At 44.5% G+C, this 23,470-nt stretch overlaps 1 protein-coding gene across 4 annotated transcripts in view; it reads right to left on the reverse strand.

Annotated features, from left to right (window-relative positions):
- Positions 1-1,034: 1,034 nt before the first annotated feature.
- GCC1 (GRIP and coiled-coil domain containing 1) overlaps positions 1,035-23,470 on the reverse strand; it is a 127,967-nt gene continuing 105,531 nt past the window's right edge. For all 4 annotated transcript variants that reach the window (XM_053716319.1, XM_053716317.1, XM_053716320.1 and 1 more), the window contains exons 3-4: positions 6,531-7,053; positions 1,035-2,539 (exon numbers count right to left, since the gene is read on the reverse strand). In XM_053716319.1, coding sequence (XP_053572294.1) covers positions 1,436-2,539; positions 6,531-7,053 — 1,627 coding nt within the window. In that variant the 3' untranslated portion in view covers positions 1,035-1,435. The remainder of the gene's footprint in view (positions 2,540-6,530; positions 7,054-23,470) is intronic.

The following is a 23,470-nucleotide window of genomic DNA, read 5'->3' on the forward strand; positions in this document are numbered from 1 at the left end:
TGTCACATGATACAATTATATGCACACTGTGAGGTACCAGATCCTACTGAGCATGTGCAAGATCTGTGTATATGTGTCTGAGGCACGTATATGTGATTGGCTAATGGCTGTCACATGATACAATTATATGCACACTGTGAGGTACCAGATCCTACTGAGCATGTGCAAGATCTGTGTATATGTGTCTGAGGCACGTATATGTGATTGGCTAATGGCTGTCACATGATACAATTATATGCACACTGTGAGGTACCAGATCCTACTGAGCATGTGCAAGATCTGTGTATATGTGTCTGAGGCACGTATATGTGATTGGCTAATGGCTGTCACATGATACAATTATATGCACACTGTGAGGTACCAGATCCTACTGAGCATGTGCAAGATCTGTGTATATGTGTCTGAGGCACGTATATGTGATTGGCTAATGGCTGTCACATGATACAATTATATGCACACTGTGAGGTACCAGATCCTACTGAGCATGTGCAAGATCTGTGTATATGTGTCTGAGGCACGTATATGTGATTGGCTAATGGCTGTCACATGATACAATTATATGCACACTGTGAGGTACCAGATCCTACTGAGCATGTGCAAGATCTGTGTATATGTGTCTGAGGCACGTATATGTGATTGGCTAATGGCTGTCACATGATACAATTATATGCACACTGTGAGGTACCAGATCCTACTGAGCATGTGCAAGATCTGTGTATATGTGTCTGAGGCACGTATATGTGATTGGCTAATGGCTGTCACATGATACAATTATATGCACACTGTGAGGTACCAGATCCTACTGAGCATGTGCAATATCTGTGTATATGTGTCTGAGGCACGTATATGTGATTGGCTAATGGCTGTCACATGATACAATTATATGCACACTGTGAGGTACCAGATCCTACTGAGCATGTGCAAGATCTTAGTGTTAATGTGTCTAAGATTGGCTGATGGCTGTCACATGATACAGGGGTAGGCAAATTGAAGTACATTTTTAAATTTGTAAGAAAAAAAAAAAAATCTACTGCTCCTTTAAAAAAGTGCAATTGCATTGTCTTTTTATTGTGCACTTGTTGATTATTCCACCCTACTGTATTTAATGGTCCTTAAGACTTGCAGAGCATCGCAGTAACCACCTCTAGACTTCACCAATGAGTTTTATTAAACCATAAAAGCCTCCCATAATGGCTACAGGGTGTCCTCAGCCCTTGCAGAGCGCTCAGTTTACACCACTGACAATTTCACCTGAACATTAATCTTACAGAGCCTGATGTAGATAGTGTCACACCCAGAGGTCCATCCGTATATTTATAAACCGTCTGTGACCCTTAGAATAATGCAACTTAACTACACAGAATGGCCTGAAAACTACAGTTGTTTAAAATGACAGAAGCTGTGGGGACAATAACTAGAGGCCCCTTGTCCCTCATCATCTCTTGCCTCCTGTCCACCACTTAGCCCCATCCTGTGCATGAAGAGCTGCACTCCGCTCCTCAGGGGAGAAATGCAAAACAGTCAGCAGTGCGCTCAAAGTGTGCTGCCGCCCACAGGGGTCAGGCAAGGTCAAGTATCCCAACAGCACATTCTTCAAGTACTCCATGTTGGCTCCCTCCCTGCTCCGGTCCCGTAAAGCCTTTTCCACCTGCTGCTGCAAGCTCTGCACCTCCTCTCGCTGCTCTACAAGCCTTTCCTGTGCCTTTTGCAACTCTGCCTCCAGCTCATGCTTTCTGCGCCGTAAACCCCCAATTTCTGCCTCCTTCCGGGACAGCTGTTCCACATAAACAAGGAAAGCAGGAGAGTCGCTCTGTGGCAGCTCTAGGCCATTGCCCAGTGGATCCGGAAGAGGGACAACTGTTGGGATCTTGGCTTCTCTCAACCTCTCCAATTCTAATTCCTTCTCAGCCAGCACAGCAAGTACCCGTTCCCTGTGTTGCCGGCTTTCGTCCTCCATTCGCGCTATGGTCTCCCGACTCTCCTTTCTAACAGCCTCCAGCTCCTGTCTGTGAGTCTGAGTGAGAAGGTAAAGTTCTTTGCGGACAGCCTCCATCTCTGCTCTGTGCTTGCTCTCTGCCTCTTCTGTCAATAACCGTAGTGTAACATACTTCTCTTTCAGCTCTGCCATTTGCTTCTTACCAGCCTCTAGCTCTCCTTCCCTTGTCCCCTTGGTCCTCAATACACCCTGTGCTCGTGCCTTGTAGCGCTCATACTCCTCCTTCAGTTGCTGCAGCTCCTGCTGGTAATGCAGAGCAGAGGCATGTGGCTCCACTCCTTCTACACCACTGTCTGGTGCTGCTTGTGAAGGAACAACCTCAGGAGGAGAATGCAGAGATGCAGCCATTGCCAAGGTCTTGTTCTCAGTTTCCAGTTGAGTCAGGCGATCACGAAACTTGCGAATAATCAGTTGGTCCCTCTGTTTTGATGTCTCAGCGGCTCCCAGGAGTGCAGACATCTCCGACACCTGGGACTCAAGTGAGCGTAATCTCTGCTCCTCCAGCAAGAAGCGCTGTTGAGCCTGATGTTCCTCCTCTAGTTTCTAAAGGAAGAAAAACACAGAAAGGGTTAATAAAAGCCTGCCAATGGGAAAATGAGAGGAAAGGACAGTGAAATGTTTGTTTTTTAAATAAAGTAGCATCATTTAATGATGAGTGGAAAGAGGGGGGATGTATTTTTACTGTGTTTCAGTGAGTTTAATGATGATAGGTGCCTCATTGCCTGAGTATGTTTAGTAATGAGGACTGTACCATGTCTCAGTGAGTTATGGGGGCCTCATTGCCCGAGTATGTTTAGTAATGAGGACTGTAACATGTCTCAGTGAGTTATGGGGGCCTCATTGCCTGAGTATGTTTAGTAATGAGGACTGTACCATGTCTCAGTGAGTTATGGGGGCCTCATTGCCTGAGTATGTTTAGTAATGAGGACTGTACCATGTCTCAGTGAGTTATGGGGGCCTCATTGCCTGAGTATGTTTAGTAATGAGGACTGTACCATGTCTCAGTGAGTTATGGGGGCCTCATTGCCTGAGTATGTTTAGTAATGAGGACTGTACCATGTCTCAGTGAGTTATGGGGGCCTCATTGCCTGAGTATGTTTAGTAATGGGGGGCTGTACCATGTCTCAGTGAGTTTAGTAATGGGGGCCTCATTGCCTGAGTATGTTTAGTAATGGGGGGCTGTACCATGTCTCAGTGAGTTTAGTAATGGGGGGCTGTACTATGCCTCAGTGAGTTTAGTAATGGGGGCCTCATTGCCTGAGTATATTTAGTAATGGGGGGGCTGTACCATGTCTCAGTGAGTTTAGTAATGGGGGCCTCATTGCCTGAGTATGTTTAGTAATGGGGGGCTGTACCATGTCTCAGTGAGTTTAGTAATGGGGGCCTCATTACCTGAGTATGTTTAGTAATGGGGGGCTGTACCAGGTCAGTGAGTTTAGTAATGGGGGGGCTGTACCATGTCAGTGAGTTTAGTAATGGGGGGCTGTACCATGTCTCAGTGAGTTTAGTAATGGGGGCCTCATTACCTGAGTATGTTTAGTAATGGGGGGCTGTACCAGGTCAGTGAGTTTAGTAATGGGGGGGCTGTACCATGTCAGTGAGTTTAGTAATGGGGGGCTGTACCATGTCTCAGTGAGTTTAGTAATGGGGGCCTCATTACCTGAGTATGTTTAGTAATGGGGGGCTGTACCATGTCAGTGAGTTTAGTAATGGGGGGCTGTACCATGTCAGTGAGTTTAGTAATGGGGGGCTGTACCATGTCTCAGTGAGTTTAGTAATGGGGGGCTGTACCATGTCTCAGTGAGTTTAGTAATGGGGGGCTGTACCATGTCTCAGTGAGTTTAGTAATGGGGGGCTGTACCATGTCTCAGTGAGTTTAGTAATGGGGGGCTGTACCATGTCTCAGTGAGTTTAGTAATGGGGGGGCTGTACCATGTCAGTGAGTTTAGTAATGGGGGCCTCATTGCCTGAGTATGTTTAGTAATGGGGGGCTGTACTATGTCTCAGTGAGTTTAGTAATGGGGGCCTCATTGCCTGAGTATGTTTAGTAATGGGGGGCTGTACTATGTCTCAGTGAGTTTAGTAATGGGGGCCTCATTGCCTGAGTATGTTTAGTAATGGGGGGCTGTACCATGTCAGTGAGTTTAGTAATGGGGGCCTCATTGCCTGAGTATATTTAGTAATGGGGGGCTGTACCATGTCAGTGAGTTTAGTAATGGGGGCCTCATTGCCTGAGTATATTTAGTAATGGGGGGCTGTACCATGTCTGTGAGTTTAGTAATGGGGGCCTCATTGCCTGAGTATGGGGGGCTGTACCATGTCAGTGAGTTTAGTAATGGGGGCCTCATTGCCTGAGTATGTTTAGTAATGGGGGGCTGTACTATGTCTCAGTGAGTTTAGTAATGGGGGCCTCATTGCCTGAGTATGTTTAGTATTGAGGGCTGTACCATGTCTCAGTAAGTTTAATAATGGGGGCCTCATTGCCTGAGTATGTTTAGTAATGAGGACTGTACCATGTCTCAGTGAGTTATGGGGGCCTCATTGCCTGAGTATGTTTAGTAATGGGGGGGCTGTACCATATCTCAGTGAGTTTAGTAATGGGGGCCTCATTGCCTGAGTATATTTAGTAATGGGGACTGTACCATGTCTCAGTGAGTTTAGTGATGGGGGCCTCATTGCCTGAGTATGTTTAGTAATGGGGGGCTGTACCATGTCAGTGAGTTTAGTAATGGGGGCCTCATTGCCTGAGTATATTTAGTAATGGGGGGCTGTACCATGTCGGTGAGTTTAGTAATGGGGGGCTGTACCATGTCAGTGAGTTTAGTAATGGGGGGCTGTACCATGTCTCAGTGAGTTTAGTAATGGGGGGCTGTACCATGTCTCAGTAAGTTTAGTAATGGGGGGCTGTACCATGTCTCAGTGAGTTTAGTAATGGGGGGCTGTACCATGTCTCAGTGAGTTTAGTAATGGGGGGCTGTACCATGTCTCAGTGAGTTTAGTAATGGGGGGCTGTACCATGTCTCAGTGAGTTTAGTAATGGGGGGCTGTACCATGTCTCAGTGAGTTTAGTAATGGGGGGGCTGTACCATGTCTCAGTGAGTTTAGTAATGGGGGGGCTGTACTATGTCTCAGTGAGTTTAGTAATGGGGGGGCTGTACCATGTCTCAGTGAGTTTAGTAATGGGGGGCTGTACCATGTCTCAGTGAGTTTAGTAATGGGGGGGCTGTACCATGTCTCAGTGAGTTTAGTAATGGGGGGGCTGTACTATGTCTCAGTGAGTTTAGTAATGGGGGGGCTGTACCATGTCTCAGTGAGTTTAGTAATGGGGGGGCTGTACCATGTCTCAGTGAGTTTAGTAATGGGGGGGCTGTACCATGTCTCAGTGAGTTTAGTAATGGGGGGCTGTACTATGTCTCAGTGAGTTTAGTAATGGGGGCCTCATTGCCTGAGTATGTTTAGTAATGGGGGGCTGTACCATATCTCAGTGAGTTTAGTAATGGGGGCCTCATTGCCTGAGTATATTTAGTAATGGGGACTGTACCATGTCTCAGTGAGTTTAGTGATGGGGGCCTCATTGCCTGAGTATGTTTAGTAATGGGGGGCTGTACCATGTCAGTGAGTTTAGTAATGGGGGCCTCATTGCCCGAGTATATTTAGTAATGGGGGGCTGTACCATGTCAGTGAGTTTAGTAATGGGGGCCTCATTGCCTGAGTATATTTAGTAATGGGGGCTGTACCATGTCAGTGAGTTTAGTAATGGGGGCCTCATTGCCTGAGTATATTTAGTAATGGGGGGCTGTACCATGTCAGTGAGTTTAGTAATGGGGGCCTCATTGCCTGAGTATATTTAGTAATGGGGGGCTGTACCATGTCAGTGAGTTTAGTAATGGGGGGCTGTACCATGTCAGTGAGTTTAGTAATGGGTGGGCTGTACCATGTCAGTGAGTTTAGTAATGGGTGGGCTGTACCATGTCTCAGTGAGTTTAGTAATGGGGGGGCTGTACCATGTCAGTGAGTTTAGTAATGGGTGGGCTGTACCATGTCAGTGAGTTTAGTAATGGGGGGGCTGTACCATGTCAGTGAGTTTAGTAATGGGTGGGCTGTACCATGTCTCAGTGAGTTTAGTGATGGGTGGGCTCACCACGTGACAGTTTAGTATCCCTGCTTCTGTAGCTATTGGATTATTCCTAATCTCTAGATTTTTTTGTGATGGACACTATGACTAAGTGTCATATACAGATTATATCTCATAGGCATTAAAGGGATATTTATCCCAGTGTTTAAACATAGTTGCTTTAAAGAGTTATGATTTATATCTCAGAAGACTTTTTTCACACTCACGGACGATCCGTGGAAAGAGCCGAAACTGTAATGTTGGTGCTTTTACAAGAATGGTATTTTCTGAGAGGAATGTACCAGTTTTCATTTACAAATATAGCTACTTTTACACGTTTTTAATGCTGGTGTATTGTGCCTGGAAGGGATAGTAAATGTGCCTTGGAGGGGTTAAGTGACGGAGGTTTAATGCAATAACCTTTCTCCTCTCCTCCTGCAGGTTCTTCTCCATCTCCTCTTTGACTCTACTTAATTGGTCACGAAGTTCTTGCACTTCTGGGTCAGGTTCCTCTTTCTGCTTCCGGACTTCCTGAGCTTCCTTCCTCAGTTCCTCAAGTTCCTTGCGGAGCCGCTTGCTCTGCTCCTCTGCTGCTCCTGCTCTTCCTACTAGCTCAGATCTCCCGGCCAGCTCTTGTCTGGCCTCCTCCAGACGCAGCTCCGTTTCTTGTCTCTGGTCTCGCTCTCCCTGTAGAAGGCGCTGGAGCTCCCTTAGCATTACTGCGTGGTCTGTCTGCTCCTGCTCCCGGTCATGCTGTTGGCTGATCAGTCGAGCCTTGGTCTCTGACAACTGTTCCTGAAGGCTCTGCAGCTCTGCTTGCATAGTGCTGCGTTCCTCATCCATACTCTGCAACAACGCATCCAGCTCTTGTTTAGCCTTACGTTTATCTGCCTGGTAAGACGCCTCCATGCGAGACTTCTCCTGTGTTACAGTTGCAAGGGCGCTTGGGGAAAAAAAATTAAAAACATAAGTCAGCAATTCTTTTCCTACTAACCCTGCAAAACATATAGATTACGATGGATTTTAGGGCCATAGAAAGCAGTTTGTTCTGTTCAGTTATATATTTAGGTTTTGTGCTGACCTAGGCATGAAAAATGAAATATTTGAAAGTATTCTGGATCATTGACATACATCCTGTGCACACTAATACATACAGTATAGACACGTGCACACTTGTAAGCCTACCTCAGTATGCTCTCATGGAATGGAGCTAGGTTTCAGCAAAGAGAAGAAGTAAACAAACTTTATTTAAACTGTACCTCTCTTGCAATCACTGCGGTTTCACTAGGACTTCCTCTCCCTTTACTGAAAATGTATTACAACTCCTTGACTAAAGAATATTTTGTTAGGTTTATGAAGCTCTGTGTCCACCAATATGGCAGCTGTGTAAATTAGCTGGTCATCAAGAACAGTGCTCCTAGGTCTAGTAAAGGTATAGCACTAACATCCCCATAGCTTAGCGATAGCCGTATCTAAGGAGTAAATGTAAAGGTAAAGCACTAACATCCCCATAGCTTAGCGATAGCCGTATCTAAGGAGTAAATGAAAAGGTAAAGCACTAACATCCCCATAGCTTAGCGATAGCCGTATCCAAGGCGTAAATGTAAAGGTAAAGCACTAACATCCCCATAGCTTAGCGATAGCCGTATCTAAGGCGTAAATGTAAAGGTAAAGCACTAACATCCCCATAGCTTAGCGATAGCCGTATCTAAGGCGTAAATGTAAAGGTAAAGCACTAACATCCCCATAGCTGAGCGATAGCCGTATCTAAGGCGTGAATGTAAAGGTAAAGCACTAACATCCCCATAGCATAGCGATAGCCGTATCTAAGGCGTAATTGTAAAGCACAAACATCCCCATAGCTTAGCGATAGCCGTATCTAAGGCGTAAATGTAAAGGTAAAGCACAAACATCCCCATAGCTTAGCGATAGTAGTATCTAAGGCGTAATTGTAAAGCACAAACATCCCCATAGCTTAGTGATAGCCGTATCTAAGGCGTAAATGTAAAGGTAAAGCACTAACATCCCCATAGCTTAGCGATAGCCGTATCTAAGGAGTAAATGAAAAGGTAAAGCACTAACATCCCCATAGCTTAGCGATAGCCGTATCTAAGGAGTAAATGAAAAGGTAAAGCACTAACATCCCCATAGTTTAGCGATAGCCGTATCTAAGGAGTAAATGAAAAGGTAAAGCACTAACATCCCCATAGCTTAGCGATAGCCGTATCTAAGGCGTAAATAAAAAGGACCTTCACTCATATGTTTTAATTTGAAGTGCCGTATGTAGAAGAGGTAGAAATGTCACCTCATGAAAACAAATTAGCTTTGCGGTGGATGGCCGGAGGGGGTTAAAGGGACCCTAAACCCAAATATTTTCTTTCATGATTCAGATAGAGCAGCAATTTTAAGCAACTTCCCAATTTACTCCTATTATCAATTCTTCTTTGTTCTCTTGCTATCTTTATTTGAAAAGGCATCTAAGCAATTTTTCTTGGTTCAGAACTCTGGACAGTACTTTTTTTATTGGTGGATGAATTTATCCACCAATCAGCAAGGACAACCCAGGTTGTTCACCAAAAATGGGCCGGCATCTAAACTTACATTCTTGCATTTCAAATAAAGATACCAAGAGAATAAAGAAAATGTGATAATATGAGTAAATTATAAAGTTGCTTAAAATGTCATGCTCTATCTGAATCATGAAAGAAAAAAATTGGGTTCAGTGTCCCTTTAATTTAGTAGAAAGTGCAACACAAACAAAATGTATGCTTACCTGATAAATGTATTTCTTTCTTGACACGGTAAGTCCACGGATCATCAATTACTGTTGGGAATATCACTCCTGGCCAGCAGGAGGAGGCAAAGAGCACCACAGCAAAGCTGTTAAGTATCACTCCCCTACCCACAACCACTAAGTCATTCGACCGAAGGAAAGAGAGAGAAAGGAAATAACACAAGGTGCAGAGGTGCCTGAGGTTTATATAAAAAAAAACTGTCTGAAAAACAGGGAGGGCCGTGGACTCACCGTGTCAAGAAAGAAAGAAATTTATCAGGTAAGCATAAATTTTGTTTTCTTTTTTAAGATACGATGAGTCCACGGATCATCAATACCCAAGCTAGAGGACACAGATGATACGGGAGGGCAAGACAGGTAACCTAAACAGAAGGCACCACAGCTCGCAGAACCTTTCTCCCAAAAGAAGCATCAGCCGAGGCAAAAGTATCAAATTTATAGAATTTGGAAAAAGTGTGCAAAGAAGACCAAGTCACAGCCTTACAAATCTGTTCAACAGAGGCCTCATTCTTGAAGGTCCAAGAAGAAGACACCGCCCTAGTGAAGTGAGCTGTAATTCTCTCAGGAGGCTGCTGTCCATCAGTCTCATAAGCCATACAAATAATACTTCTTAACCAGAGAGAAAGAGAACTGGCCGTAGCTTTCTGGCCTTTACGTTTACCAGAAAAACAAACAGGGCAGAAGACTGACGTAAGTCCTTCGTAGCCTGCAAATAGCATTTAAAAGCCTGCACAACGTCTAGGTTGTGCAACAAAAGTTCTTTATGAGAAGGAACAACAATTTGCTGATTAATATTTCTGTCCGAAACAACCTTGGGAAGAAACCCAAACTTAGTACGGAGAACTGCCTTATGTGCATGAAATATGAGATAAGGAGAATCACACTGCAATGCTGAGAGTTCAGAAACCCTCAGAGCAGAAGAAATAGCAACAAGAAACAAAACTTTCAAAGATAATAACCTAATATCTATGAAATGCATAGGCTCAAACGGATCCTGTTGTAAAACAAAGAACCAAATTAAGGCTCCAAGGTGGAGCAACTGATTTCAACACAGGCTTGATTCTGACCAGAGCCTGACAAAAGGATTGGACATCCGGCACGTACGCCAGACGCTTGTGCAACAGAATAGATAAAGCAGAAATCTGACCTTTAAGGGTACTTGTCTGGAGAAAAGACAAGATCATTGGGATCCTAACCTTACTCCAAGAATATCCTTTAGACTCACACCAATAAAGATATTTACGCCATATCTTATGGTAAATCTTTCTAGCGACAGGCTTACGAGCCTGAATCATGGTCTCATTGACCGACTCCGAAAACCACACTTCGGTAAAATCAAGCGTTCAATCTCCAAGCTGTCAACTTCAAAGAAACTAGGTTTGGATGAAGGAAGGGCCCCCGAAGAAGAAGGTCCTTTCTCAGCGGAAGTCTCCACAGAGGTAGAAATTACATTTCTACTAGGTCCGCATACCAGATCCTGCGAGGCCACGCAGGAGCTATAAGAATCACTGATGCTCTCTCCTGCTTGATCCGAGCGATGACTCGCAAAAAGGAGAGCAAACGGAGGAAATAGATATGCCAACCTGAAGTTCCAAGGAACTGCCAGAGCATCTATCAGAAAAGTTTGGGGATCCCTCAACCTTGAGCAGTACTTTGGGAGCTTGGAGTTCTGACGAGATGCCATCAGATCCAATTCCGGTAATCCCCATTTGGTTGTTAACCTGAAGAACACTTCTGGATGGAGTTCCCACTCCCCGGGATGGAAAGTCTGTCTGCTCAGAAAATCCGCTTCCCAATTGTCCACTCCTGGAATGTGGATGGCAGACAGCAATTGTGAGCCTCCGCCTCATGGATGATCCGTGCCACCTCCTTCATGGCTAAGGAACTCAGAGTTCCCACTTGGTGGTTGATGTAGGCCACAGAGGTTATGTTGTCCGTCTGGAATCTGATAAGTCGAACAAGGGCCAGCTGAGGCCAAGCCATCAAGGCATTAAAGATTGCTCTCAACTCCAGAATGTTTATGGGGAAAGCAGCTTCCTCCTGAGAGCAATGTCCCTGAGCCTTCAACAAGTTCCAGACTGCTCCCCGACCCAACAGACTGGCATCCGTGGTCACAATTACCCAAGAGGGTCTCAGAAAACATGTCCCCTGAGACAGATGTTCCTGAGACAACCACCACGGTAGGGAGTCATTCATTGATTGATCCAGAACTATTCTCTGAGATAGACCTGTATAATCCCCGTTCCACTGAGCGAGCATGCATAGTTGCAGAGGCCTCAAATGGAACCGAGCAAACGGAACTATGTCCATGGAGGCCACCATCAACCCGATTACCTCCATGCATTGGGCCACTGATGGTCGTGCCGCTGGCTGTAGGGACAGGCAAGCGGACAGAATCTTGGCTCTTCTGACTTCCGTCAGAAAAATCCTAATATCTAGAATCTATAATGTTTCCTAAGAAGGTCACTCTTGTAGTCGGAACCAGTAAACTTTTCCCCAGATTGATCTTCCAACTGTAGGAACAAAGAAACACCAATAAAGTTCTTGTATGAGATTCTGCTAGTTGAAAGGATGGCGTCTGAACCAGAGTGTCATCCAGATAAGGCGCCATTGCAATTCCCCAAGACCAAAATTACTGCCAAAAGAGCTCCCAGGACCATTGAGAAAATTGTGGTAGCTGTGGTAAGGCCAAAAGGAAGCGCTAAAAATTGAAAATGTTTGTCTAGATAGGCAAACCTCAGATATTTTTGATGATCTCTGTGAATGGGAACGTGCAGGTACGCATCCTTCAGATCCATGGTTATCATGAATTGACCCTCTTGAATCACGGGCAGAATAGAGCGGATAGTCTCCATCTTGAAAGACGGTACTCTGAGGAACTTATTTAGCAACTTTAAATCTAGAATGGGCCTGAAAGTTCCCTCTTTTTTTGGAACTACAAACAGGTTTGAGTAAAACCTGAGGCCCTGTTCCTGAATTGGAACAGGCACTATCACTCCAAAGAGGGAAAGATCCTGCACACATTTCAAGAACGCCTCTCTATCTGGTATACAGATAATCTTGAGAGGTGGAACCTGCCTCTGGGATTAAAAGTTTTGAACTCTAACTTGTACCCCTGAGAAACAAATGTCCACCGACCACAGGTCTAGGACATTTCGCTCCCAAAGCCTGCACAAACTGAGAGAGTCTGCCCCCACTTGATCCGATCCCAGATCGGGGGCAACCCCTTCATGCTGACTTGGATTCAAGGCACATTATACACTCATTTTGTCTTTGCATAAATGTTGTGTAGAACTATTTATATAGCCCATAAAGTTTTTTTGTTTTTTTTTAAATGTATAGTTTTGCTTATTTTTAAATAACATTGCTCTGATTTTCAGACTGCTAACCAAGCCCCAAAGTTTTATCAGAATACAGTCCGCTACCTACTCCAGCTTGCTCCTGTTTGTGTAAAGGGTCTTTTCCTATGCAAAAGAAGGGGGAGGGGGAGTGTCTTATTTCCCACTTGCAGTGGGCTTTCCAGCTACCTTTTCAACAGAGCTAAACAGAGCTTCCAAGTAAGTTTTTAAACAGATTTATACAGGATTTTTATATCAGTATCTGTGCATCTTATTCTTTATAGTAGTGTCTATTACATGCAGTTATATGAAAATAAGTGTATACTGTCCCTTTCAGCTGCGGGTTTCTTGGATTGCTTCCCCTTGTTCCAAGACTGACAAGGCTTCCAAGAGGGCTTGGACTGTTCCTGTTTGGCATGGGAAGGCTTACCTCTGACGTCCCCTCATCTTGTTTTTCTTGTCTTGAGGCAGAGAAGAACCCTTAACACCAGTGATATCGGAGATCATTTCTGCCAATGCAGGCCCGAACAAGGTCTTTCCCTTGTAAGGAATAGCCAAAAGTTTAGATTTAGAAGAAACATCAGCAGAAGATTTAAGCCATAGCGCTCTACGCGCCAAGATAGCAAAGCCAGATATTTTGGCTCCTAACTTAATGACCTGTAAAGATGCGTCAGTGATAAAGGAATTAGCTAACTTTACAGCTTTTATCCTGTCCTGAATCTCCTCCAAGGGGGTTTCAGCTTGTAAGGAATCAGACAGGGCATCAAACCAATAGGCAGCCGCACTGGTTACTGTCGCAATGCACACCGCCGGTTGCCATTGTAACCCTTGATGAGTATACATCTTCTTTAAAAAGGCCTCAGTTTCTTATCCATAGGATCTTTGAACGAGCAACTATCTTCAATAGGCATAGTAGTTCTCTTAGCCAAGGTAGAGATCACCCCTTCCACCTTAGGAACCATCTGCCACGACTCCTTGATGGAATCTGTGACCGGGAACATTTTCCCAGGAGAGGGGGAAAAAGGAATTCCTAGCCTCTCCCATTCCCTGTTAATAATCTCCATGGCATGGTCTGGCACTGGGAACACCTCCCCAGGAGAGGGAACATCAAAGTATCTATTTAATTTACTAGACTTCTTAGGGTTGACAATGATAGGCGTATCGGAGTCGTCCAAAGTAGCTAAAACCTCCTTTAGTAAGACACAGAGGTGTTCAAGCTTGAATCTGAAGGAAACCACTTCAGCATCAGAAGCAGGAATTACACTATCCGAATATGAGAGTTCCCCCTCAGAGGCTACCGAAGTATCCTCCTCTTCTGACTTATGGGAAATAGCACCCTGATTAGCCTTAGACGGATCAGAAACCTTACTTTCTGACTCAAAATACTTCCTCTTGCGCCTCCCTTGCAGCATAGGGATGGCTGCTAGCGCCTCAGATACCGCTGAGGAGACCTGAGCCGCAATTTCAGCTTTCAAAAATAATCCATCAGGAGGTTTTGAGGAAGCGTAGGGCACTGTGTGGGACGATGGCACAGTTTGGGACACTTGTAGGGGAGGCTGTGGCATAGCCTGAACAGCACCCACTTGAGAAAATGGTGGCTCAGACTCAAACAATTTATCTTTGTACAACAAAGTTCTTTCCACACAAGCACTACAGATAGGCAAAGGCGGTTCAACCTGGGCATTCAAACACAACTTGCATTCAGCAGCTACAGACTCTAAATCTCTTGCTATCTTTATTTGAAAAAGAAGGCATCTAAGCTTTTCTTTGGTTCTGAACTCTGGACAGCACTTTATTGGAGGATGAATTTATCCACTAATTAGCAAGTACAACCCAGGTTGTTCACCAAAAATGGGCCGGCATCTAAACTTACATTCTTGCATTTCAAATAAAGATACCAAGAGAATTAATAAAATTTGATAATGGGAGTAAATTACAAAGTTGCTTAAAATGTCATGCTTTATCTGAATCACAAAAGAAAAAATGTGGGTTCAGTGTCCCTTTAAGTATAACTTCCCTTCCCCACAACCCCAGTCATTCGACCGAAAGGAAAGGAGAGAAAACAAATTATGCTTACCTGATAATTTCCTTTTCTTCTGATGGAAAGAGTCCACAGCTGCATTCATTACTTTTGGGAAATAAGAACCTGGCCACCAGGAGGAGGCAAAGACACCCCAGGCAAAGGCTTAAATACTCCTCCCACTCCCTTCATCCCCCAGTCATTCTGCCGAGGAACAAGGAACAGTAGAAGAAACAGGGTGAAAGGTGCCAAGACGGGGGAACAAAAGAATCCCGAAACAGGTACAGGAACAAGCTTAAGGATAGCACAGCCATCCCCACAGAGCACAAGTACAACCCGACTCTGAAACAGACAACAAGGCCATAGACCTAAGGAACCAATCCCACCTTTCCGCCTCCCATCCAGGAGAAGCCCCAAGCAAGGACAACAACATCTCCATAGGGAGGAGAATATTCCCTAAAGAAAAAGGAGGATGCCGAAGGGCAACAACTGTCCTCAAGGCCAGAAGTCACCAGCTAATGGGAAGAGAAATTCCCAACACAGATGTCCTAGAAAAGGACCCCCCTACAAGTAGCTTGCCAAGCAGAGGCACAGCCAACCCATTTGCCTGCAGAGCAGGGAGTCCACGGGAACACTGGCAAGCTGACCGGGGGAATGCAACCCTAAGGCGCACCTCCTTGAGGCTCAAGCCACACGGCTAACCATCAGATGACATGGGCCACTCTGTGGCAAAGAGTAAAAAATACTCTGAAAACCTGGCCAACCAAGACCAGGTTAGGTAGATGGAGCAAGAACATAGCCCAAGTTCCCACTACCGTGGAACACCCCGACCAGCCCTGAGATCCAAGATTCCAAAACCACCCAAGACTGGGTCAGAAAAAAGGCAAAGTGAAGCTTCAACAACCGGAAGTCTCAGGGAGCAAAACAGGTCCAGGCACCTAATAGTTCACGCAAACATTACCCTAGAACTAAACACCCGAACCGGCCAAAAAGCAAGAGACAAGGGTATGGATGCATATCCAGAGAATCCAGATAGCGAGAAGAACTCAAAAGCTCAGACCAAAGGAAGGAACCACCCCCCTAGCTAAAGTCCAACGCTCCAAGGCTAGAAGTCGTATGAAGATACTTCTCTGAGCCTCAGGACAACCAAGGGATACCTCAAGGTCAAAAAAATCCTACTAGCAGGACTAGTCTCCCTAACACCTCGACACAAGGAAGAGAAGGCACTAAGCCTACCCAGCTCCGGAAAACCCTGAGCTAAACAAAAGTCCCCGCAGAGAACAACCATCACCCGGAAACACAGATCCCTAAAAGGAGATCCACTCACCCGGAGGCAATGGAAGAAGACCCAAAAGCCTCTTATTACTCAGTCAAGAGTAAGAGCTGCATCTAGTATACTAGAAACAGCTTACGCGTACACCTGCAAGGTGTCAAGAGCTGCAACAGGTTTCAAACTGCAAACCGCATGCTAGACAGCTATCCTGTACAAGCTGTTGGATCAAACCCAAAAGGACAAATCCAGAGGCCTAAAAAATGAAGGCCAAACTGCTCAATAGCAGTAAGGGGCATTAAAGGGACAGTTCACCCAAAAACTTTCTCCCCTTTAAATTATTCCCAATGATCCTTTTTACCTGCTAGAGTGTATTAAATTGGTTGCAAGTAGCTTCATTACTTATATTTCAGCATTTGAAATAGCTGATTTAGCTTGTGGTTTCCCAACCTATACTGAAAGTTTTGATACTGGCGTATACGCTATTGACAAGCCTAAGTAAACACAGCCAGCAAAAGAGATTACACTTCCAGTGGGATGCAGGATAGTTAAGTAATAAAATGATAATATTCCATTGTTCTCTCTATGTATTGAGCTTTGGTGTTCCAGACAAATATAAAATAAGGAAGCAAGTCTGTGTACATAAAAGTGATAACATAAAGAGATCTGATATTACCTGAAGCTCAACCCATTATAATAGGCTGTGGTTTCAAAGCACAAAACCAGCTACTTCAGATACACAAATAAACCCGAAAATGCAATTTCTCAAATATTTTATACTCTGCAGTTGGTATAACAAGTAATTTAAAATACATTTATGGAAAAACAATTTTACTGTGTACTGTCCCTTTAAGCCCTCCCACCCTCCACCACATGGGGGAGGAAACTAAGTTCTGATGAAATCAGATGTCAGTGATGCAGCGGAAAAACTCCCCTGCCTGGTCATCTATGACTGAAGGCTATAAGGACTGAAACAATCCTTCCCACCTCACAGACCCACAGGTCGTCTTGAATGCTTAGTTGAACATGAAAAAACAATGATAACCTGAGCACTCAGGGCTTCTACCGAACCAGCCGAGCAGAACAGCGCCACATGTCTGAACAGCCGCAAAACCGAACCAACCCGACAGGACCAGCCTGCACCTAGGGTCCCAACCAGCAAACTGCGTAAATTCTCCCTCGTAGGGGAAAAAAACATAAAACAGACATTTTTAACAGAGGACTTACATGTCCAACAACTTCCAAAGAAGTAAAAAAAAATAAAAAAAAAAAAATCAATGCCAGAAGGTTCCCGAAGGAAACAAAAACAAATAAAAGACATCCCATCGGATATAAAAAAAATATAAGGCAACCCGGAAGTTAACGTCCAAAAGGACACAGGCCTACCCGCAAGACCAGCCAAACGGAGCCCTATCACACAAAACTGGGAAAGATCTCAAACAAATGACAATCAGGAGATAACGTCATCCCCACATGTCTAATGAGGTGCACCATTCGAATTATCAGACTGAAATTCCCCATATCTGCTAACGATAGGGTCATTCAATAACTGTAAAACATGTCTGAGCAACATGCAAAGGGGCGCAATCCTGTAACGGAAGGCACAACATTCAGGGACAGATACCCCCGCGGGGAACTGTAGAGGCCCTCACCAAGGCGGAAGGTCCGGGACAATAGGGCACGAGCACATTCTCAAAGAAACGACTGGACTCTGCAAACGAACAATCGCAAACATTATTTGGAAGTGAAAATGTGCTGCAACCTCCGGGGGAAACACGCCACCCCGCATGGAGGAACCATAAACTGGGTTATCCGCATGTGCAGAAGTATGATTTGGTAGGGAGTTCGCCTCTAGGAGGACAGGACCCCCAGAAGCGGATGGCTCAGCAGTTCCTTGATTCCCCGAGCCCGAGGAACCAGGCGCTCTGAAATGGCATACGGAACAAAACTGGTCGACAGGCGTCAATGAGGCCACTCCGGATTTATCACCGGACACAGAATCTGAAATCAAAATAGTCTCAGTATCAGAATCCTCTGTAACTGAATCTGAAATTAACACAGTCTCAGCATCAGAATCCTCCATAACTGGATAGAGGATATTTAAATATGGACTAAAGTAGTGAAAATTAAAACGGCAACCGACACCCCCAATGGCTGGGGCACTCACCACCTCCTATGACCAGACCCCTGCGGACTAGAAAATTTCCTTCGCCACACGGTCGGGAATGCGGAAATGGAACAACGGAACGTAGTCACGCCCGAACACAAGGTGAACCGTACAGTCCAAATAAGCACGCCCAGCCAAAAGGCTGCGTCACTTCCAAAGGCCTCAATGTTCCAACCATGAGCCCAGTAAACATTGTACATAAGCAGGTTGAATCACATAAACAGGATTATAACCCCCCCCCCTGTTCAATAACCCCCTCAGGAGATATTAACCCTCAATTCCAAGATACTAAAAGAGACTCACTGAGACCCTTATGTATAGTTAGAGCCGCAAGGAGGTAGCCTCTCAGGAAACATTCACAGTACATTGCAAATAAAGTCAAATGAAACGATCTTACCGGAATCTACGCCGTGGAACAGGAACACGGCCCTTCAAGTGTGACGGATAGTAGCATCGCCTCCGCCATGGACTTGATAGAAGAAAGCAGGCAGCGAAGCGAAGTTTGACAACGCCGATTGCTTGAGGAGCTGTTAATATGAGATGGGATGGTTTCGCAGAAAGAAACTCCCTGCATCTCCGGACTCTAACTTTCATCCAAGCTCTCACTGAGAGACTGACAGGACTACTCCTGTCCCATGCCGAAGAGTACTACCCTCCATAAGAGACAAAAACAAAAATTCTGACACTTAAATACTCCTCTGCCAGGGGAGTGGGAGGAGTATTTAAGCCTTTGGCTGGTTTGTCTTTGCCTCCTCCTGGTGGCCAGGTTCTTATTTCCCAAGTAATGAATGCAGCTGTGGACTCTCCATTTAAGAAGAAAAGGAAATAACACAAGGTGCAGAGGTGCCTGAGGTTTATATAACAAAGAAACTGTCTGAAAAACAGGGCGGGCCGTGGACTCAATGTGTCAAGAAATAAATAAATGTATCAGGTAAGCATAAATTGTGTTTTCTTTCTAATGACACAGTGAGTCCACGGATCATCATTAATTACTGTTGGGAATCAATACCCAAGCTAGAGGACAAAGATAAGGGAGGGACAGGACAGGTAACCTAAACAGAAGGCACCACTGCTTGAAGAACCTTTCTCCCATAAGAAGCCTCAGCAAAATGATCAAACTTGTAGAATCTAGAAAAAGAATGCAAAGAGGATCAAGTCGCAGCCTTGCAAATCTGAGCCACAAAAGTCTCATTTTTGAAGACCCAGAAAGAATTAACAGTCCTCATAGAATGAGCTGTGATTCTCTCAGGAGGTTGCTGTCCAGCCGTCTCATAGGCCAAACGAAACATACTCTTCAACCAAAAGGAAGGAAAAGTAGCCGTAGCTTTCTGACCCCTGCGCTTCCCATGGAAACAAATGAAGCAGAAGACTGACGAAAATTTGTAGTCACCTGTGGATAGAATTTCAGTGCATGCACAAAATCAAGGTTGTGCAACAACTCTGAATATGAGGAGGATTAGGACACAAAGAAGGGACAACAATCTCCTGATTAATATCCTGTTTGAAAAAACCATAGGCAGAAAACCTACCTAGTATGCAGAACCTCTTATCAAAATGAAAAATAACATAAGGAGAATCATACTGCAGAGCCGAGAGTTCCAAAACTCTCCTAGCAGAAGAAATGACAAGAAACAAAACCATCCAAGAAATATCTTAATAGCCAAGAATACATAGGCTCAAAACGGATCCCGCTGTAAAACCTTAATAATAAGGTTAAGACTCCAGGGTAAAGGGTCTAAACACAGGCCTGATCCAGACCAAGGCCCGACAACAAGATTGCACATCTGGCGCATCCACCAAATGCTTATGCAACAATATAGACAACGCAGAAATCTGACCTATCAGTACCAGCTGACAAACCCTTCTCCAGAACCTCCTGGAGAAAGGACAAAACCTAGGAATCCTGACTTAATCCAAGAGTAGCCACTGGATTCACACCAATACAGACATTTATGCCATATCCTATGGAAATCTTTGACATTGGCTAACAAACCTGTATCAAGGTCTCAATGACCGACTCTAAAAACCCACACTTAGATAAAACTAAGTGTTAAATCTCCAAGCGGTCAGCTTCAGAGCAACGAGATTTGGATGAAGAAAAAAGGACCCTGAAGTAGAAGGTCCCTCCTCAGAAGAAGTCTCCCAGGTGGAAGAGATGACATTTCCACTAGGTATGTATACCAGATCCTGCGAGGCCATGCCGGTGCTATGAGAATCACCGACGCCTGTTCCTTCTTGATCCAAACAATGACTCTTGGAAGGAGACTGAACAGAGGAAACAGGTATGCTAGACTGAAATTCCAAGGGACCACCAGAGAATCTATCAGGACGATCTGAGGATCCCTTTTTCTCGGGAGCTTGACATTCTGCCGAGAAACTATGAGACCCAGCACCGGCTGCCCCCAATTGAAGGTCAGATAGGAAAACACCTCTGGATAGAGTTCCCACTCCGCGGGATGAAAGTCTGTCTGAGACGCCATCAGATCCAACCACTAGATTGTTAACTAGAAATCACCAGATGGAGAACCTACTCTCCAGAATGGAAGTCTGATTATTCAGACAACCACAACCCAATAGTCCACTCCTTTAAAAGGAGGAAGACAGACAGAAATTGAGGATCTCCGCCCACTGAAAGATACTCGTCACCTCCTACATGATCAAGGAACTCTGAGTCCCCCCCAGGAGTCCAATGTAATTCACTGAAAGTTACATTGTTGCAAACCCTGAGGGGAATCAAACTTGAGGCTTACAGTTGAAAAAGCAAAGGCAAAACCTTTATGCTATCTTTGAATAGCTTTTTAACTGGAACCTGAAAAACCAGGCTAGAAAGCAGTTGAGACCCAACCCTCAATGAAGGTCTTACTCAATCCAAAATGTTTATGGGGAGAGTAGTCCTTCCAAAAATTATCCTCTGCGATAGGATAGTGAAACCCCCATTTCATTGGGCAAGCCAGTATAGCCGCAGAGGCCTCCAATGGAACTGAGCAAAAACAAAAAAAACAAAAAATGCAATATGACCATGGAATCCCCATCAAATCAATTCCATACATTGGAGCACTGATGATTGAACCGTAGACCGTAAGGACAGGCAATCTGAAAGAACCCTGTCTCTTCTGACTTCCATCAGAAAGATCTCATTAATAGGAAGTCTAAAGCGGATCCTAAGATCACTCTTGTAGACGAAAACAAGACAACTCTTCTACGAATTACCTTCCCACCGTGGGAACGAAAAAAAAAAAAGAAAAAAAAAAAAGATGCCAAGATCTATGAAAGATTCAGCTAGTTCCAAAGATAACGCCTAGAACCTAAAGATGTCCACATAGTGAGTCACTGCAATACCCCGGGACCCAAGCCAATAGAGCTCCCAAGCCCTTAGAGAATTCTTGAGCTGTGGCGAAGCCAACTGGAAGCGCAACCATTGTGAATTCCTTCCTTATCGGAATCAAAAATCAGGAATGAATAAAATTCAGACCCATGTTTAAAATAGTCTCTTAAGTTTCCCAAACACTATGTATGTATTGGGTAATTGAAAAGCACGGCTAATCACCCGTAAGGGTCTCAAGACACTGCTCATTTTATCGACTTCGGAAGGATGGAAGGCTGAGTGGACCTCAACGGGAATCAAACCTGCAACCCTTGGGCTGCTACAGAGCTCAGCTACCGTGCCTTAGCATGCTGAGCTATCTGTCCAGCTGGCTTACAAAATGTCTCATAGTTATCTGGTCTGCAGATAAAAATCGGAACGGAGGAACTGCTTCAGGACGGAAAGAAATGACTACTAAGTAGTAACCCTGAAGAACTATGTCCTCGGCCAGGACCAAACCAGACCAGGACCAAATCAGACTTTACCCTAGTACATAGACACCAGAACTTGGACACAGAGGAAAATTCCACTGTCCAAAGGGTCATTTGTAGTGCATTGCTATTACAGCCATGCCTGTAATTGAACCTTGAAGTCCTGATTCTCAGCCTGATTTCTCAGTGGACACAGAGAAGCTAGATATAGCTCCCGAAGCTTAAGAGCTTTTCTTCTCAAAATGGATCAGACAAGGCATCTCTCTATTAAGACCCTTGAAACCATGAAAGTCTTTGGTCAGCAAGGCGCTAACCACTACGCTCTCCATAGAACCTGAAAAGAACAGCTATACTCAAGGAATCAAAGTTCTCTAAGCCAAAGTAGAATATCCTACTACTTAAGGCACCGTGCAGACTGAAATTTAACGGAGACATCTTTTCAAGACAGGAAACGTAGGACAAGGAAACCTTGACTACTCCTATTCATCCTAGCACAGTCTGGAACTGAAAAACACTCCACAGGGGAATCCCAGAATCATAAAATGTAATTGATTTTTTAAGAATAACAACGACAAAATGTGTCAAAGTCGCATAAAGGTAGCTAAAACCTCCTTTAACATCACAAATGTGTTCAAGCTTAATCTGAAGTGTATAACTTCAACCTCAGATTGAAGGAATTACACTGCCCAGGTCTGAGATTTCACCCTTTAGAAACTACCGAATCCTCCTCGCAAGCCTAGGAGAGGGACCACTGTGTAGCCAAAAGTGGAACAGAAACCCTCAAATTTTAAATGTGTTCTTGCAATTTCCTTGAGAAAAAGGAAAAACAGACCAACAGACAAAGCCGCAGATATCAGAGCTGCAAATCTGTAATTAAACATTCTCCTCCTGGAAATTTAGAGGAACTGCAGAGTACTGCAAGTGACGCCAAAAAGGCTTGGGACATAAAGGGAGAGAGCTGTGGCATTGCTGAAAACAGCATCACCCTGGGAGACATAAGGCTCAGATAAAGGTGTACCATCAATAGTTTAACAGACAATATGGTACAAAAAACAGCATTTTTAAACAGTCAAACCTACTTCTTAAAAGGTAAATTCCAGAAAGAATAACTACAAAATCTTATATTTTATATTATTCATAATACACTAATACTTGAATTAAGAAATAAAAGGTAACATTTTATAAAAAACAGAATTTATGTTTACCTGATAAATTTCTTTCTCCTACGGTGTATCCGGTCCACGGCTTCATCCTTACTTGTGGGATATTCTCAATCCCTACAGGAAGTGGCAAAGAGAGCACACAGCAGAGCTGTCCATATAGCTCCCCTCAGGCTCCGCCCCCCCCCAGTCATTCGACCGACGGTTAGGAGAAAAAGGAGAACCATAGGGTGCAGTGGTGACTGTAGTTTCCAAAAATAAATTTAAACCTGACCAAATGCCAGGGTGGGCCGTGGACCGGATACACCGTAGGAGAAAGAAATTTATCAGGTAAACATAAATTCTGTTTTCTCCTACATTGGTGTATCCGGTCCATGGCTTCATCCTTACTTGTGGGAACCAATACCAAAGCTTTAGGACACGGATGAAGGGAGGGAACAAGTCAGGTAACCTAAACGGAAGGCACCACTACTTGTAAAACCTTTCTCCCAAAAATAGCCTCCGAAGAAGCAAAAGTATCGAGTTTGTAAAATTTGGCAAATGTATGCAGTGAAGACCAAGTCGCTGCCTTACAGATCTGTTCAACAGAAGCCTCATTCTTGAAAGCCCATGTGGAAGCCACAGCTCTAGTAGAGTGAGCTGTAATTCGTTCAGGAGGCTGCCTTCCAGCAGTCTCATAAGCCAACCGGATGATGCTTTTCAGCCAGAAAGACAGAGGTCGCAGTCGCCTTTTGACCTCTCCTCTTGCCAGAATAGACGACAAACAAGGACGAGGTTTGTCTGAAGTCTTTAGTTGCTTTTAGATAAAACTTCAAA

The sequence above is a fragment of the Bombina bombina genome, chromosome 6, assembly GCF_027579735.1.
Source record: "Bombina bombina isolate aBomBom1 chromosome 6, aBomBom1.pri, whole genome shotgun sequence".
NCBI lineage: Eukaryota > Metazoa > Chordata > Amphibia > Anura > Bombinatoridae > Bombina > Bombina bombina.